This window comes from Salminus brasiliensis, chromosome 20 (assembly GCF_030463535.1).
Source record: "Salminus brasiliensis chromosome 20, fSalBra1.hap2, whole genome shotgun sequence".
NCBI lineage: Eukaryota > Metazoa > Chordata > Actinopteri > Characiformes > Bryconidae > Salminus > Salminus brasiliensis.
Genome location: NC_132897.1, coordinates 5658202 through 5673695, shown reverse-complemented (window position 1 = coordinate 5673695; position 15494 = coordinate 5658202). Strand labels below are relative to the sequence as shown.

Here is a 15494-nt window from a genome sequence, read left to right as displayed (position 1 = left end):
ACACTAAAAAACATAAGGGAAAATTAGATAAACAAACCAAAGCAATCCGTGCATTTGTTTTTTTTGGGCCTAACAAAGTCAGTCAGGGTTACTCCAGTTCAAACAATGCACAGATAAAGTCCTAATCTCTCAGTGCTGGTGTTAACTGACCTGCTCATCTATTACAGCTTGCTAATACTTAGCCCAGTTATGCCCTTTGCCTGCTGGAGAGCAAAGGTGGAGGTGCCACTGCGTTAAACATTAACTGAGCTCTTTCGAAAGTATTACAAGTGTGGAAGTGAGGGGAAAGGAGGCACATTGGTATGCTGGTTAGCTCTAAACAGCCACAGCTGTGAAGATGACGCCGACTTGGTGCTTAAATCTGCTCAGGAAACGAGTTTGGCGCGAAACCTTGGGCACGTCATCACTGGTCAGGTAGGTGGTGGGCTCTAGAACGGGGTCTTTAATCGCGTTTGAAGTGTTTTTCCAGGCCAGTGATTTGGGAAGAGCACCGCCTACCATGCGTAGGCCTGTGTATCCCAGCCAAATGCTGGAGGAGTTGATTTCACTGGCAGTGAGTTCACTACCTGGCTAAAAGTTTGTAGACATCCAGTGTTTAATTGGAAGTTTGCCTGCCTTTTACTGCAGCAACAGCCTCTACTCTTTCTGGAAGGCTTTGCACTAGGTGTTAGGACATTGCTATGTGGATTTGATTGCGATTGGCCATACAAGAGCATTGGTGAGGTCAGTTATACTGATGTTGGATTAGTCGATTAGTTCTGGATCACAAACTCCACTCCAACTCAGCCCAAAAGTACTGGATGGAGGCTCATTACTCCAGAGAAGTGAGATCCACTGCTCTACAACTTAAATGCCTGTGGTGATAGATGCTGGGTGTGCTAAGAGGTCGATGAGGTACTTCAGCTCTGTAGAGATTCCCGTACTTGAGGTGTTTTTGGACCTTGTATTGTACTGTATAAAGCACTGCCAAATAGTATAATACTCTCTGTGGCAGATAAACATAAATATATTGTCATCATGCCTAATGCTAGGTGGGCTAGAGGGGTATAAAACCCCTCAGCAGCATTGAGCTGTGGAGCAATGGAACTATGGTGTTGATGATGATGGTGCTCCATCCAATATTTTTGGGATAAGTTGGGGAGTTGGTTTGGGATGAGGTGGGGTGGTGACCTTGCGAACACTCGTGTCGCTGAATGCAATCAAATCCTCAACATGAAGCTCCAATTTTCATGTGGGCAGTCCAGGCCAGGGAAGTCTTGAAAATGTGCTGGATTTGAGGTCTTTGGGCCCTGAGTCAGGCTCCCCTATGCTAGAACATAAGGCTAATATTACTGGCAGTGAGAATTTCTAGCAACCTCTACACAACTCTATTGGAACATTCAGCTTGTAAAGCCCACTGCACTTCCTAACAGCCGACTGCTTATGATCGTGTTTCGTAATGTGCTCTACAAAACTTTACTTTTCTTTGAAACTGATTAGGGGTTTGGCGAATGAGAGTGATGGTGGTTGGTTGAGGTCCATGTTTGCACACAAAGCGGATGCCAGGAAAGATGCCCACTCCAACCTACTCTCCAAGAAAGAGACCAGCGGCCTCTACAAAATACAATGTGAGCTCCTTCTCTTGCAAAAAGCCTTCTGTGTGTAACATGTGTTCTGAACATGAGAACTTTTTGAATCCGCTATATATCTCTAAAAGTTTATTGACACCATTTAAATACACCATCTCTAGGTGCACCCATGGCTGGCACAGGTTTTATGCAATTATGCACCCATGCCAATAGAAAGGGACGCTTTTGAGGAGCGACATGTGCCTAAGGCCACCATGGCTAATACCAAGCATCAGCTAGAGGGGTATAAAGTTCCCTAGCATTGGGCTTGTCGATTGGGCTGTCACTGGAGCCCCATTCAGTACCTTTGGAGAAAGCTGTAGTGGCATTTGTGATCATCAGAACCAATGCTCTTGTCACTTAATGCAATCAAATCCTCACAGCAATGTCCCAGCATCTACACAGATGCCTGGCATTGGGTTAGGTCACCATAGGCTCGCGTCTGGCTGCTCCAGGGTGCCCTGTTCTATTAGCAGTGCTTGATTATACAGCAGCAGTTAGCTATAAGGAGTAGATTCTACAAACCACCTATTAATAAGACACAAGCATGATGACAAATAAACTACCAGTCAAAAGTTTTAGAACACCCAGGTTTGTCCAGCAGTCCACTGGCAGTGCTGCATGGCTCAGGCATGCATGACTCAGGTTTTGCCATCTTAGCAATGTCATTCTTACCGTCACTCCAGCTGTCGAACCCGCAGCTCCAAGTCTTAAGTCTTGGTTTGGTCCAATGTTAAGCTGAGAGACTAGTTTTTAGTCATGTGAGCTGCCAGCTGCTCAGAAACTTGTTTTCTAGGGCTGTTGTTGATTTTGTTGTTTGAGTTTATTGATGGGGTAGGAAACTGTACTAACCTCACTCCGGCTATATTTGTCGATTCTCTAAAGAAAAGAGCTCTATGTTTTATTAATATGCTCTATGACTCTACATTGTTGACTGTAACTCACTATGCTATGGGTCCTATCTCCAGTCTCCAGTATAGGCTTTCTGCTCCTTCTTCACATCATCTGTCTTGTACTCTTAAATCTTCTAACTCCAGATTCGTTACTGTTCCCTTAAATAGACATTCTACTTTGGGCGGCAGGTCTTTCACTACTTACTCTTCCTCATACTCTGTGCAACTGTCTTCCTTCAAATCACTGTTATTATTTCTTCTCTTTGCCCCTACTAACCCTTTTTGGCCTATGTGACGTGGCCTTGGGTTTGTGAAAGGTGCTGTATGAATTATTATTATTATTATTATTGATTTCTAATTTGACCATTTTTCCATTATCTACCCAATTTCAAAGGCCAATTACCCAATCCTCGTTTACATGAACTCTCCCATCATGATAGACACCACCTTTTTTTCTAACTGTTACACCTTTTTTCCATCGCTAGGCAGCATCTACATAAGGCAAAAGTTAAAGGTAAAGGTACAGGTACAGGTATTTGTCACTGTACAGTGAAATGTGTCCTCTGCATTTAACCCATCTGTGGTAGTGAACACACACACTAGTGAACTAGGGGCAGTGAGTACACACACACACCCAGAGCAGTGGGCAGCCAACTCCAGGGAGCAAAGAGGGTAAAGGACCTTGCTCAAGGGCCCAACAGTGGCAGCTTGCCAAGCCCGGGAATCGAACCCACAACCTTGTTAGCAATAGCCCGGAACGCTAACCACTGAGCCATCACTGCCCTATACAACATATACAAATACAACATCTAACAGACGCCTGTGCCAACCAACATCCCACTAGGAGTTAACCCACCCCAGAGAGCGAGGCCTATTGTGCTCTCTTGGACCCCGGCTGCTCTATCTGTGTTTATTTAAGCGTCTTTCTCTTCTAGTCATTATGATAGCAGTCTGAACATGCAGTGTTGAGTAAATGCTGCGGTGGAGAGTGCAGTAACACTGTCTGCTCCAGCGCTGCTTTTATACAGATAAAGGGTTTGTAAACTGTCGATTATTTGCATCAGTTTGCAAAGCTTCATTTGCAAAGCTTCCATTGCTACATACCAGCTGTTCGTTGATGACCAGTGCCTTGTTTCCTAAAAAGTCCCTTTTTTCCCTCTTCAAAAGCTCTGTCAGTTTACTACTCACCTTTGTACCATTTGCGCTCGCTGGACTTTGTACCATTCTAGGTCATTTTCTGGACTTAAAGTGCTTAAATGTCCATAAAATCGGAACGGAACTGGTGGTGTTCTAAAACTTTTGACTGATAATGTCTGAATAGTGTGTGAACTGTCTGCATTATATACTGATATGGAGACCATGTTTGGAGAAATCCGCTGACATCTGCTCTGAATCTTCCCCCTAGTCCACAACGTCAAGCCAGAGTGCTTAGAGGCCTACAACAGTCTATCGTAAGTACACGTCCTCTTGATCCGACATCCGACCGAGCTTAATCCTGTGGCTGCCAGCTCAGTGACAACTTCCTCCAGTGTCAAGATTCAGCTTTTATTATCAGCCAAGCGTAATGCACTGGTTATCAGCTCAGTTCTGATATCATCTGTTGTTGTGAAGTCATGCTCTGTGAGCAGCCTTGAGCAAATTGGAGGCATATTGGCCTTCAGCAAAGTTCTCCAAAGTTCTTGTTTGCAGGAGAAGGATAGAACAGGCTTAACTATTGATCTTAATAAAATGAGCTCGTATTCCTAGTCATTTTGGATTATTTTTATAAACATTAGGTGAAGTCAATGCTGTGAGATGCTGCTTTTCATGCAGAACATGGTGTAAAGACATAAAAATTCTTTCTTTTTAATTAAAAGATTTTATTACTTTATTGAACAATATGGAATTATATTGGTTAATATTTTAAACAAATATGAGAAAACATCAACTTTCAGTGGTTTATTCTTATTTTGAGCTTATTTTTGGCCTCAAAGTTCTTCAAAGTGGGTCATTATTATTACAATTATTAGGTGAAGTCAATGCTGTGAGATGCTGAAGACATAAAAATTAAAATATTTTCAGAAAATGAGTCAAGATTTTATTACTGAATTAAACAATATGGAATTATATTGGTTAATATTTTAAACAAATATGAGAAAACATCAACTTTCAGTGGTTTATTCTTATTTTGAGCTTATTTTCGGCTTCAAAGTTCTTCAAAGTGGGTCACCTTATGCCTCAGCTGTGGCAAAATAACATGATGTATAAAATTCCCATGAATATTAATCAGAAACGACAAATACAAAGTACGATTTCTAACCTTGAAAGAAACACCAACTGTACATTTGCCTTTCTGAACCAAGGAAAAGGGCATTTGCATTCAGAAGGCAGTGTGAGGTGTTTACCTTAGTAAATTCTCTGTGTTCTTATAGAGCTGAGGTTCACAAAGAGCTGCACAATGATGCAGACTATCCCTGCGAAGTGGTGGGAAGCTGGAACACCTGGTACGGAGAGCAGGACCAAGCAGGTAAAGGTCTAGGAAAAGCAAGCTTTGTGAAATTCATGGCCTGTATACCTTTAATAAGACTCCACTATTGCCACTCTCCCTAGATGTGGGTGATATTGATTCCATGACATTTCAAATCAGCCATAACATTAATACCACCTGCCTAATAATGAAGAGGAGGTCTCAATAGGTCTAAACAGATCTGAGCAGTGAAGGTGTCTAAGACTAACATTAGCAGCAGATCCTTTTTCCAGTAAGTTGTGAGACGGGGCCTCCACGGGTCAAATCAATAGGCCTTAGGTGACCCTGTCGTCAGTTAACAGGTGGTTCCCTTTCTTGAACCACTTTTGGTAAGAAGGTACTATCCACTGCAAACCCCCCACACGACCACAAGACCTGCCATTCAGTCGACATTCAGTGGTCTAGCCATCACAGTTTGACCCTTGTGGCCAAAGTGCTTGACCATTTCTCATCACCTTCAAGAACTGACTGTTCACTTGCTGCCTGACATATCCACCCTTTGACAGACACCACAGCACATGAAGATAATCAATGTTTTTAACCTCACCAGTGACAGTGTCAGTGGAACTAATGTTATGGCTGATCAGTAGAGGCTTCTCAGTAAGTCAACTTAGACTGAGTTAGGGATGTGGTGCTGTGGTGACACCTGCTGTCTGGTTGTTGTAGTGCACTTGTGGAGATACTACGGTGGATATCCAGCTCTAACAGAATGTTTGGACAAACTCAGACTCAACCAGGTATTCTGCTCTTTCACCCAGTTTATGTGCCTGATCACCATCCTGATAAGCAAGACACGTGTCCACTGAATGCGTAGGGGAGTGAGAACCACAGCATAACACATTCTGGTTTGGGCTAAATAAGTGAAGAAGTATTTCTACAGCAGTGTGAATCCTGCTGTAAAATCCATCGGTTATGATGGTAGATGGTTACAGATGGTCTAAGCTGGTCTTTGATGGTCAAGCCAGCTCCAGTTCCATTGGTTAACCAGGTTGGCTCCTGACCACCGTAGCACATATCCACTTTCAGCATGACCAGCTTGGCCAACATGACCAAGTTGGTCATAGTGGTTGTCTAGTTTGGTAAAGTGAGAAGGAAGTGGTTTGAATGAAGAAGGAAGAACCAGTTGAATGGCTTCAGTTTGTGTGGTGCCTTCATTTAAGTTGGTTCAGGGGGTTTCGAGCACTTTGAGCTGGTCATAATGATTCAGCATTGGTCAAGATTGTCATGCTGGTAGTCCAGCTTGGTAATGAGGGCCATCCTGGTTACTGAAAATGAGACTGTGAGTAATGAGAATCCCCTCCAAAAATCCCTAACAACTTACTTTAGCGGTGTAGTTTACTTAATCAGTCCTTCATTAAACTAAATTAGATGAGCTGTCTGGAGATATATGGATAGATTGATAGATGGATAGATGCACAGACAGGCAGATATACAGACAGACAGACAGTGATATATAGACAGACAGACAGACAGACAGTGCATTAGATAGACAGACAGACAGACAGGCAGACAGGCAGACAGGCAGGCAGACAGATAGATAGATAGATAGATAGACGGACAGACGGACGGACGGACGGACGGACGGACAGACAGACAGCTGTCTGGAGATAGATGGATAGATGCACAGACAGACAGACAGTGACAGATAGATAGATAGATAGATAGACAGAGCGATAGACAGATTGACAGATTGACAGACAGACAGACAGACAGACAGACAGACAGACAGACAGATAGACAGACAGACAGACAGACAGATAGATAGATGGATACAGCAATACAGCACAGTAATACAATACAATAATAACAATAAATGGAATAAATGTAGAAATATGCATTTGAACCAACCGGAGATTTAAGGCTGCAGATCTAATGTGCAGGAGGAGCAGGTATCAGCAGACAGATGACAATACTGAATAAATATGTGCATATATTGGTGTTTAAGTAAAGTGTCAGAGGAGCGGAGGAGCAGCTTGACAAACATCACAAATAGCTCAAATAGTTTTAACCAACTACAATGGCTGCCATTCGCCATGACCGATGTTTGCACACCTCTGTAGCTTCTAATGTAAAGCAATATTTTATAACCAACGTGTTTTGTTGAATTCACCTCATTCTCTGCTCCTCACCCTCCCCCCCTTTATTTCACTTCTGTGTCCAGGCATATCTGGAGTATCGCAAAGAAAGGAGCAAAATGCTGATCTCTCGACGCACCCAGCTTCTTCTCGAGTTCAGCTTCTGGAACGACCCTGTACCCAGAACAGGGCCTAATATATATGAACTGAGAACATACAGATTGCAGGTGAAGAAATAAGTTATTATGGAGTGCAGACAATATGAACATGCAGTGTGTAATGTGAGGGTGCAATTTATTCATTACCTTTAACATTATTAAAGTAGTAGTTGTAATGGTGGTGGTAGAAGTAGTATAATAGTAGTGGTAGTAGTAGAAGGAGAAGTAGTGGTGGTAATGGCAATAGAAGTTGTGGTAGTAGCAAAAGTCGCAGTAATAGTGGGAATGGCAATAGTAATTGTGGAAATAGTAGTAGCAGATCGAGGAGTAGTAGTGGTAATGGCAATAGTAGTTGTGGCAGCCATAGAAGTAGTGGTCTGTCAATAGTAGTTGTGGCAGTAGTAGTAGTAGAAGTGCCAGTAGGAGTGGTAATGGCAATAGTAGTTGTGGCAGTAGTAGAAGTGGCAGTAGTAGTGGTAATGGCAATAGTAGTTGTGGCAGTAGTAGAAGTGGCAGTAGTAGTGGTAATGGCAATAGTAGTTGTGGCAGTAGTAGTGGCAAAAGGAGAAGTAGTAGTGGTAATGGCAGTAGTAGTTGTGGTAGTAGTAGAAGTGTCAGTAGGAGTGGTAATGGCAATAGTAGTTGTGGCAGTAGTAGCGGCAGATGGAGAAGTAGTAGGGGTAATGGCAATAGAAATTGTGGCAGTAGTAGCGGCAGATGGAGAAGTAGTAGTGGTAATGGCAGTAGTAGTTGTGGCAGTAGTAGTGGCAAAAGGAGAAGTAGTAGTGGTAATGGCAGTAGTAGTTGTGGTAGTAGTAGAAGTGCCAGTAGGAGTGGTAATGGCAATAGTAGTTGTGGCAGTAGTAGCGGCAGATGGAGAAGTAGTAGGGGTAATGGCAATAGTAATTGTGGCAGTAGTAGCAGCAGATGGAGAAGTAGTAGGTGTAATGGCAGTAGTAGAAGTGGCAGGAGTAGTGGTAATGGCAGTATTAGTTGTGGGAGTAGTAGTGGTAATGGCAATAGTAGTTGTGGCAGTAGTAGTGGTAATGGCAATAGTAGTTGTGGCAGTAGTAGAAGTGGCAGTAGTAGTGGTAATGGCAATAGTAGTTGTGGTAGTAGTAGAAGTGGCAGTAGTAGTGGTAATGGCAATAGTAGTTGTGGCAGTAGTAGTGGCAAAAGGAGAAGTAGTAGTGGTAATGGCAGTAGTAGTTGTGGTAGTAGTAGAAGTGTCAGTAGGAGTGGTAATGGCAATAGTAGTTGTGGCAGTAGTAGCGGCAGATGGAGAAGTAGTAGTGGTAATGGCAATAGAAATTGTGGCAGTAGTAGCGGCAGATGGAGAAGTAGTAGTGGTAATGGCAGTAGTAGTTGTGGCAGTAGTAGTGGCAAAAGGAGAAGTAGTAGTGGTAATGGCAGTAGTAGTTGTGGTAGTAGTAGAAGTGCCAGTAGTAGTGGTAATGGCAGTAGTAGTTGTGGCAGTAGTAGTGGCAAAAGGAGAAGTAGTAGTGGTAATGGCAGTAGTAGTTGTGGTAGTAGTTGTGGCAAAAGGAGAAGTAGTAGTGGTAATGGCAGTAGTAGTTGTGGCAGTAGTAGCGGCAGATGGAGAAGTAGTAGTGGTAATGGCAGTAGTAGTTGTGGCAGTAGTAGAAGTGGCAGTAGTAGTGGTAATGGCAGTAGTAGTTGTGGTAGTAGTAGAAGTGCCAGTAGTAGTGGTAATGGCAGTAGTAGTTGTGGCAGTAGTAGTGGCAAAAGGAGAAGTAGTAGTGGTAATGGCAGTAGTAGTTGTGGCAGTAGTAGAAGTGCCAGTAGGAGTGGTAATGGCAGTAGTAGTTGTGGCAGTAGTAGAAGTGGCAGTAGTAGTGGTAATGGCAGTAGTAGTTGTGGCAGTAGTAGCGGCAGATGGAGAAGTAGTAGTGGTAATGGCAGTAGTAGTTGTGGCAGTAGTAGAAGTGCCAGTAGGAGTGGTAATGGCAGTAGTAGTTGTGGTAGTAGTAGAAGTGCCAGTAGTAGTGGTAATGGCAGTAGTAGTTGTGGCAGTAGTAGCGGCAGATGGAGAAGTAGTAGTGGTAATGGCAGTAGTAGTTGTGGCAGTAGTAGAAGTGCCAGTAGGAGTGGTAATGGCAGTAGTAGTTGTGGTAGTAGTAGAAGTGCCAGTAGTAGTGGTAATGGCAGTAGTAGTTGTGGCAGTAGTAGCGGCAGATGGAGAAGTAGTAGTGGTAATGGCAGTAGTAGTTGTGGCAGTAGTAGAAGTGCCAGTAGGAGTGGTAATGGCAGTAGTAGTTGTGGCAGTAGTAGAAGTGGCAGTAGTAGTGGTAATGGCAATAGTAGTTGTGGCAGTAGTAGAAGTGGCAGTAGTAGTGGTAATGGCAGTAGTAGTTGTGGCAGTAGTAGTGGCAAAAGGAGAAGTAGTAGTGGTAATGGCAGTAGTAGTTGTGGTAGTAGTAGAAGTGCCAGTAGGAGTGGTAATGGCAATAGTAGTTGTGGCAGTAGTAGCGGCAGATGGAGAAGTAGTAGGGGTAATGGCAATAGTAATTGTGGCAGTAGTAGCAGCAGATGGAGAAGTAGTAGTGGTAATGGCAGTAGTAGAAGTGGCAGGAGTAGTGGTAATGGCAGTATTAGTTGTGGGAGTAGTAGTGGTAATGGCAGTATTAGTTGTGGCAGTAGTAGTGGTAATGGCAATAGTACTTGTGGCAGAAGGAGAAGTAGTAGTGGTAATGGCAATATTAGGTGTGGCAGTAGTAAAAGTGGCAGGAGTAGTGTTAATGGCAATAGTAATTGTGGCAATGGAAGTAGCAGAAGGAGATGTAGTAGTGGTAATGACAATAGTAGTTGTGGCAGTAGTAGTGGTAGTGGAAGAGCAGTGGTAGTGGTAATGGCAATAGCAGTAGTTGTGGTGGTGGTGGTGGTGGTAGTAGTGGTGTCAGAAGTAGTAATACAGTCGTAGTAGGCAGTAGTATTGGCAGCAGCATGGGCAGTATAGTAGGTAGCAGTGTTAGTAGTAGCAGTAGTAGTGGCAATGGCAATAGTAGTAGTAGTAGTAGTAGAAGTAGTCATATTTGTGAGTGAATATTAGATGCCAGTATGTAAATGTGTTATTTCACTAATACGTTTGCTTTTGTTTGTGTGGTCATTAAAGCCTGGCACGATGATAGAGTGGGGGAATCACTGGTAAGTCTGCTGCATGTGCTCATTAGCTTATATTGTTTTAACCATAACAGATTCTTCTGTGCCTTTTCTTTCATATCATTCTGATTGTCCATCAGTTTTTGTATAACGCCTAACAGCTAATTTCTGTCTAACATCCTCTAATGGACAGGGCCCGAGCTATCAAATACCGCCAAGAGAACAATGAGGCTGTTGGGGGGTTCTTCACACAGATTGGAGAGCTGTATGTTGTTCACCATCTGTGGGGTAAGTTTAGCCCAGTGAGATGAAATCCAGACTCCAGGACTGAGTAGCAGTTTGATCTCTCAGTGTTTCGGATTGTGGTCTCATATAAGTATAAGTATAATCCTCACTGCACCTTTCTTCTCCTGTCCCTTATATGCACTTCATATATATCTGCAGCTTATAAGGACCTGCAGTCCAGAGAAGAGACTAGAAACTCAGCCTGGATGAAGGAGGGCTGGGATGTCAGTGTACACTACACAGGTGAGGCCTGGGCTGTTTTGCCATTAGCTACAAGTTAGCCTGTGCCCTGTACACACTCTAGAGCTGCGAAATTACACAATTTCATACATAAAAACAGATGGACATGGTTTCACAGCTCTGGAATGGTGCAACTGTCTAACTGCCTGCTTGTTCATCATATGATCAAATCCCATCATCACCACAGCCCTCAATGGTGTAGGAAAGGCCTTCTTGCATGTGATAGGGGAGTGCAGATGATGAGGTCTTACACAGTATTTATTCAGTTTCAGCTCATTTAATAATGTTGGAACTTGGAATTTGCATTTTTGACAAGTTGAGTTAACTAAAAAAACGCAATGCAGTCACAAACTGTCTCATCTTAAGGTAATAAGGCCTGACTAATTTTTTTACTGTGCAGTTTCTCTGTACCTTGTAAGTACTGAGGCATTCCCACTATGTTAGAAATGAACATATGTCTGGGACAGTGGTCAGAAAGCCTTATTCTAACCCCTATCTTTGGAGGACCTTAATCAAATGTATTAAGTTGTGGTAAGGTTTTAGCCAAACCCATGGCACCATCTAGTGGACTGTATCAGCACTGCACATCATATGAGTTAGATAAAATAAAAAGGTCCATCTTAGTTAGTTTTAGCATGATTCTGGTCATATTATGCACAAGCTGTCAAATATTATTACATATTATATATATATATATTACATTATATCATATATCATATCATATTTAGAAGACAAATATCTTGTTTTCCTGTAATTGTCCATCAGAATACACCTTCTGATTCACAGAATGGCAATAGTAATTGTGGAAATAGTAGTAGCAGAAGGAGAAGTAGTAGTGGTAAAGGCAATAGTAGTTGTGGCAGTAGTAGAAGTGGCAGTAGTAGTGGTAATGGCAATAGTAGTTGTGGCAGTAGTAGTAGTAGAAGTGGCAGTAGTAGTGGTAATGGCAATAGTAGCTGTGGCAGTAGTAGTAGTAGAAGTGGCAGTAGTAGTGGTAATGGCAATAGTAGTTGTGGCAGTAGTAGTGGTAATGGCAATAGTAGTTGTGGCAGTAGTAGAAGTGGCAGGAGTAGTGGTAATGGAAATAGTAGTTGTGGCAGAAGAAGAAGTAGTAGTGGTAATGGCAATGGCAGTAGTTGTGGTGGTGGTGGTAGTAGTGGTGTCAGAAGTAGTAATACAGTCATAGTGGAAACCACTATATATACATATTTGACTGAACTTCTTTTTTACTGGTGCACTTTCCCTTACAGTGCCTTTAGTCCGGAGCATGGAGTCGAGGATTTTGATTCCCACAAAGAGCTCTCCTCTTCAGTAACACAGACGCAGGCAGTGTCTCATCATCTCTGAACATCTGTAATGTGACTCCTGAAATAAGAAGAAAGTTCGCTAAATGTTAGAATTTCATTAATGATATTTCTTGATATAAATCTGCAGTATTTGTTCATGTCACAGTTATTTTCTAGGTAGGAATTCTGTGTAAAGTGTAATGAGCTGTAATGAAATAATGTACAGTAATGAACTGTGTATTTTATATTAAAATGAAGCAAAGCTCTGTAGTGACATGAACCCTCATCAATCCTCCGACACAATATAGGCATATGTGCACAATTTAATCAAATCAGTTTGTATGTGTGTGTGTTACTGTGTGTGTGTGTGTTTGTGTGTATTTAACAGTAAGAATACACTATTCATGAAGCAATTCTAGAATTGGCTTTAAAAAATACCCAAAAATGCATGTATTGAGTATTAAGTTGTTTTTTCTAGTATTAATAGTAGGTATGGGACTTTAGCTGGGGTCAAAAGTGCTTAGATGGCATTAAATTAGCCCTGTTTTACCTCACTGTCAAACACAGCTTTTCTTTTACACAAGCCCATATAGTATATCATAGTTTTCACACTGTAGTAAAAATTATTATGTATTATTGTCTTAAACTGACAAGATTATGGAAAACCATTTAGCTTTTAGCCTTGCCCTGGGTTTGGCCTTCTTAAGTCTTACCAGTGAAACAGTAAGCTGGTACTTTAGCTCCAGTGTGGTTCATCTGAGGAAGTCCAGCTTGTTTTTGAGGGAGCTGACAATGGAAAGAAGAGCTGGTATAAGGCTAGCGTTAGTTTTTAGCTTAGCACAGATCCTTGGGCTGTTATTGCTGCTTGGTTTTTGGATTAGGACCGGATGAGCTGTGGACTAAATAACACATTAGGACCGGTGTTTTCTCCAGTGCATCGCTCCAAAGAACCCCTTTAAGACCTCTTATTTTTCCAGAGTGTGGTGCTTTGCTGTAGCCAAACCTGACTGGCTTCCAACCGTGGCTGAAGCCATCCCTCATTCTGCTCAGGGTCTAGTAAAACCATCCATATGTAAGGCACAATGATGGTCCAGAACACACAGGAACAGTAGTTTACGTCCAAATGTCAGGGTTGGGCCTGAGGCCCCAGTCATGAATCAGCAGCAGAACAGCTTACCAGAGGCTTTTGAGCAACAATGATTTTGCAGTTTTAGCAGTTCCTGGACATGATTTAGGCTGCGGTTCGGCCTAACGCACCATTAAATCCCTCTGGGAAAACTCTCCTACTCACAGAATTAATAAAAACTCTGTTTTAAGGATCTTCTTAATGCATTTACTTAGACTACAAGCTGGTACTTCTGTCCATGGAGTGTGTGTCAGGTTATAATCTATGAACAACCACTGATGAGTCCCAATAACAGGGAAAAAAGGCACTAAACAAAAGATGGCACTATGACAAATATGACAGCATAATCCTTCTAGAAAAAGAGACAGCGCCTCCAGTAGGCCTCCTCAGGGTACAGAACTATGTTCAGTTTTGGTTGCATTTATAAAACAGGTCAGAATTACTGCTCCAGGTGACTGTTTAAGCTTTAAAATCCCGGGACAGTCACAAGATACTAGTGTTCTGGTGTTCACCAGGCTCATTCACTTCAGTCTAATTCAGTTCAGTGCATATCTGTGTGACTTCATGTCACGCTTATGTTAATGCCAGGTGTAAACAGGCCCTAAGTGTCTAAAAGTGAAGCTGATCATGAAATCTGTTCTGATCACGATGATCAATTGTAAAATAGTGAGGGTAATGTCCCACAGCCATCAACTCCAATAGAGTATGAATATATGAGTATATGAATATGAATATGTATATAATATATATATATATATATATAATATGTAATAATAAAATCTACAAGCCTTATCCTGATCCTGATGGGGGACGAGCCTACTGCTTTACTTCTGGAGGCCATACCAGGTCCCCTTAACTCTAAGTATTGCTATTTTCAGGCTCCATTCCTCCAACACTGGGATCAGCAGTACTGTACTTTCAGGGTCTTCTCCTCACTACAGTGTCTGTGACTTTGCACCATTAGGATGTGTGCTTGTAGCCCCTTGATTCACTAACCCCACTCTCTTCTGTAGTCTACTAGAATCAATGCCCATGAGCCACCCATGTGCTGGACACTCTCTCAAGCCTCTTTTAGGACAATTAGGATGCATGCTCATAACTGCAGAGCCACTTCTATGGCCTGGAGGCGTTCCTATAACAGATTGATCGTCCTGCTCCTCTCTCTTTAGGCACAGAGCACATCGGTAAGAGACACACCACCCCAGGTTTTAGTGAATTTCAGTAATTTTATCAGAAATAAACCCGACTCTATATAAGATAGTCCTTTATTAGTCCCGCAGTGGGGAAATTCACAATATGGGGTAACATCTTGTGTGTTGAAGCTCACTGTGACTTTGCACCATTAGGATGTGCGCTTGTAGCCACAGAGCCACTAACACTTTCTGTTCTGTAGCCTAGTAGAATCAATGCCCATGCACCACCCTGGTAAATCAGGTTTAGGCCCTTCAGCCCCCTCTTGTATGGGATCTAATCTACTGGACACTCTCTCTAGCCTCAGTGTTTAAGCTCACTGTGACTTTGCACCATTAGGATGTGTGCTCGTAGCCACAAAGCCACTAACACCACTCTTTTCTGTTGCCTGGTGGTGTCAATGCCCATGCACCACCCTGGTAAATCAGGTTTAGGCCCTTCAGCCCCCTCTTGTACGGGATCTAATCTACTGGACACTCTCTCTAGCCTCAGTGTTTAAGCTCACTGTGACTTTGCACCATTAGGATGTGTGCTCATAGCCACAGAGCCTCTAACACCACTCTTTTCTGTTGCCTGGTGGTGTCAATGCCCATGCACCACCCTGTTATATCAGGTTTATGCCCTTCACCCAACTGTTGTTCAGGAGCTGATCTGCTGGACACTCTCTCTAGCCTCAGTCTTGAAGCTCATGGAGACTTTGCACCATTAGGATGTGTGCTCGTAGCCACAGAGCCTCTAACACCACTGTTTTCTGTTGCCTGGTGGTGTCAGTGCCCATGAGCCATGATTTTTTTATCTACTTTCAGGGGAGTCAACTTGCCCCAGGAACGTTCTTGCTGTTCCCTACAGTTGAACACAACAGGAGGGTGACTGGGTGCAGCCCAAGGAGGCCTTGGGGCCCACCTCTTCAGCCCATGTAGTCTCAGGCTTCCGCAGAGGGCCACTGTAGCTTTAAGGCCAGGCAGAGGGGCGTGTCCGCCTGCCCCGTTTCTTTCAGTACCGTGTGG

The 15494-nt window shown here is 42.9% G+C and overlaps 1 protein-coding gene across 1 annotated transcript; it reads left to right on the top strand.

Annotated features, from left to right (window-relative positions):
- Positions 1 to 337: 337 nt before the first annotated feature.
- nipsnap1 (nipsnap homolog 1 (C. elegans)) lies at positions 338 to 12369 on the top strand. Its single transcript, XM_072664778.1, has 10 exons — positions 338 to 414; positions 1480 to 1607; positions 3906 to 3951; positions 4912 to 5006; positions 5673 to 5743; positions 7168 to 7308; positions 10373 to 10404; positions 10553 to 10647; positions 10804 to 10887; positions 12135 to 12369. Exons 1-10 carry the CDS (start codon positions 338 to 340, stop codon positions 12197 to 12199), a joined length of 834 nt encoding a protein of 277 aa, XP_072520879.1. The 3' UTR covers positions 12200 to 12369.
- The last annotated feature ends 3125 nt before the right edge of the window (positions 12370 to 15494 follow it).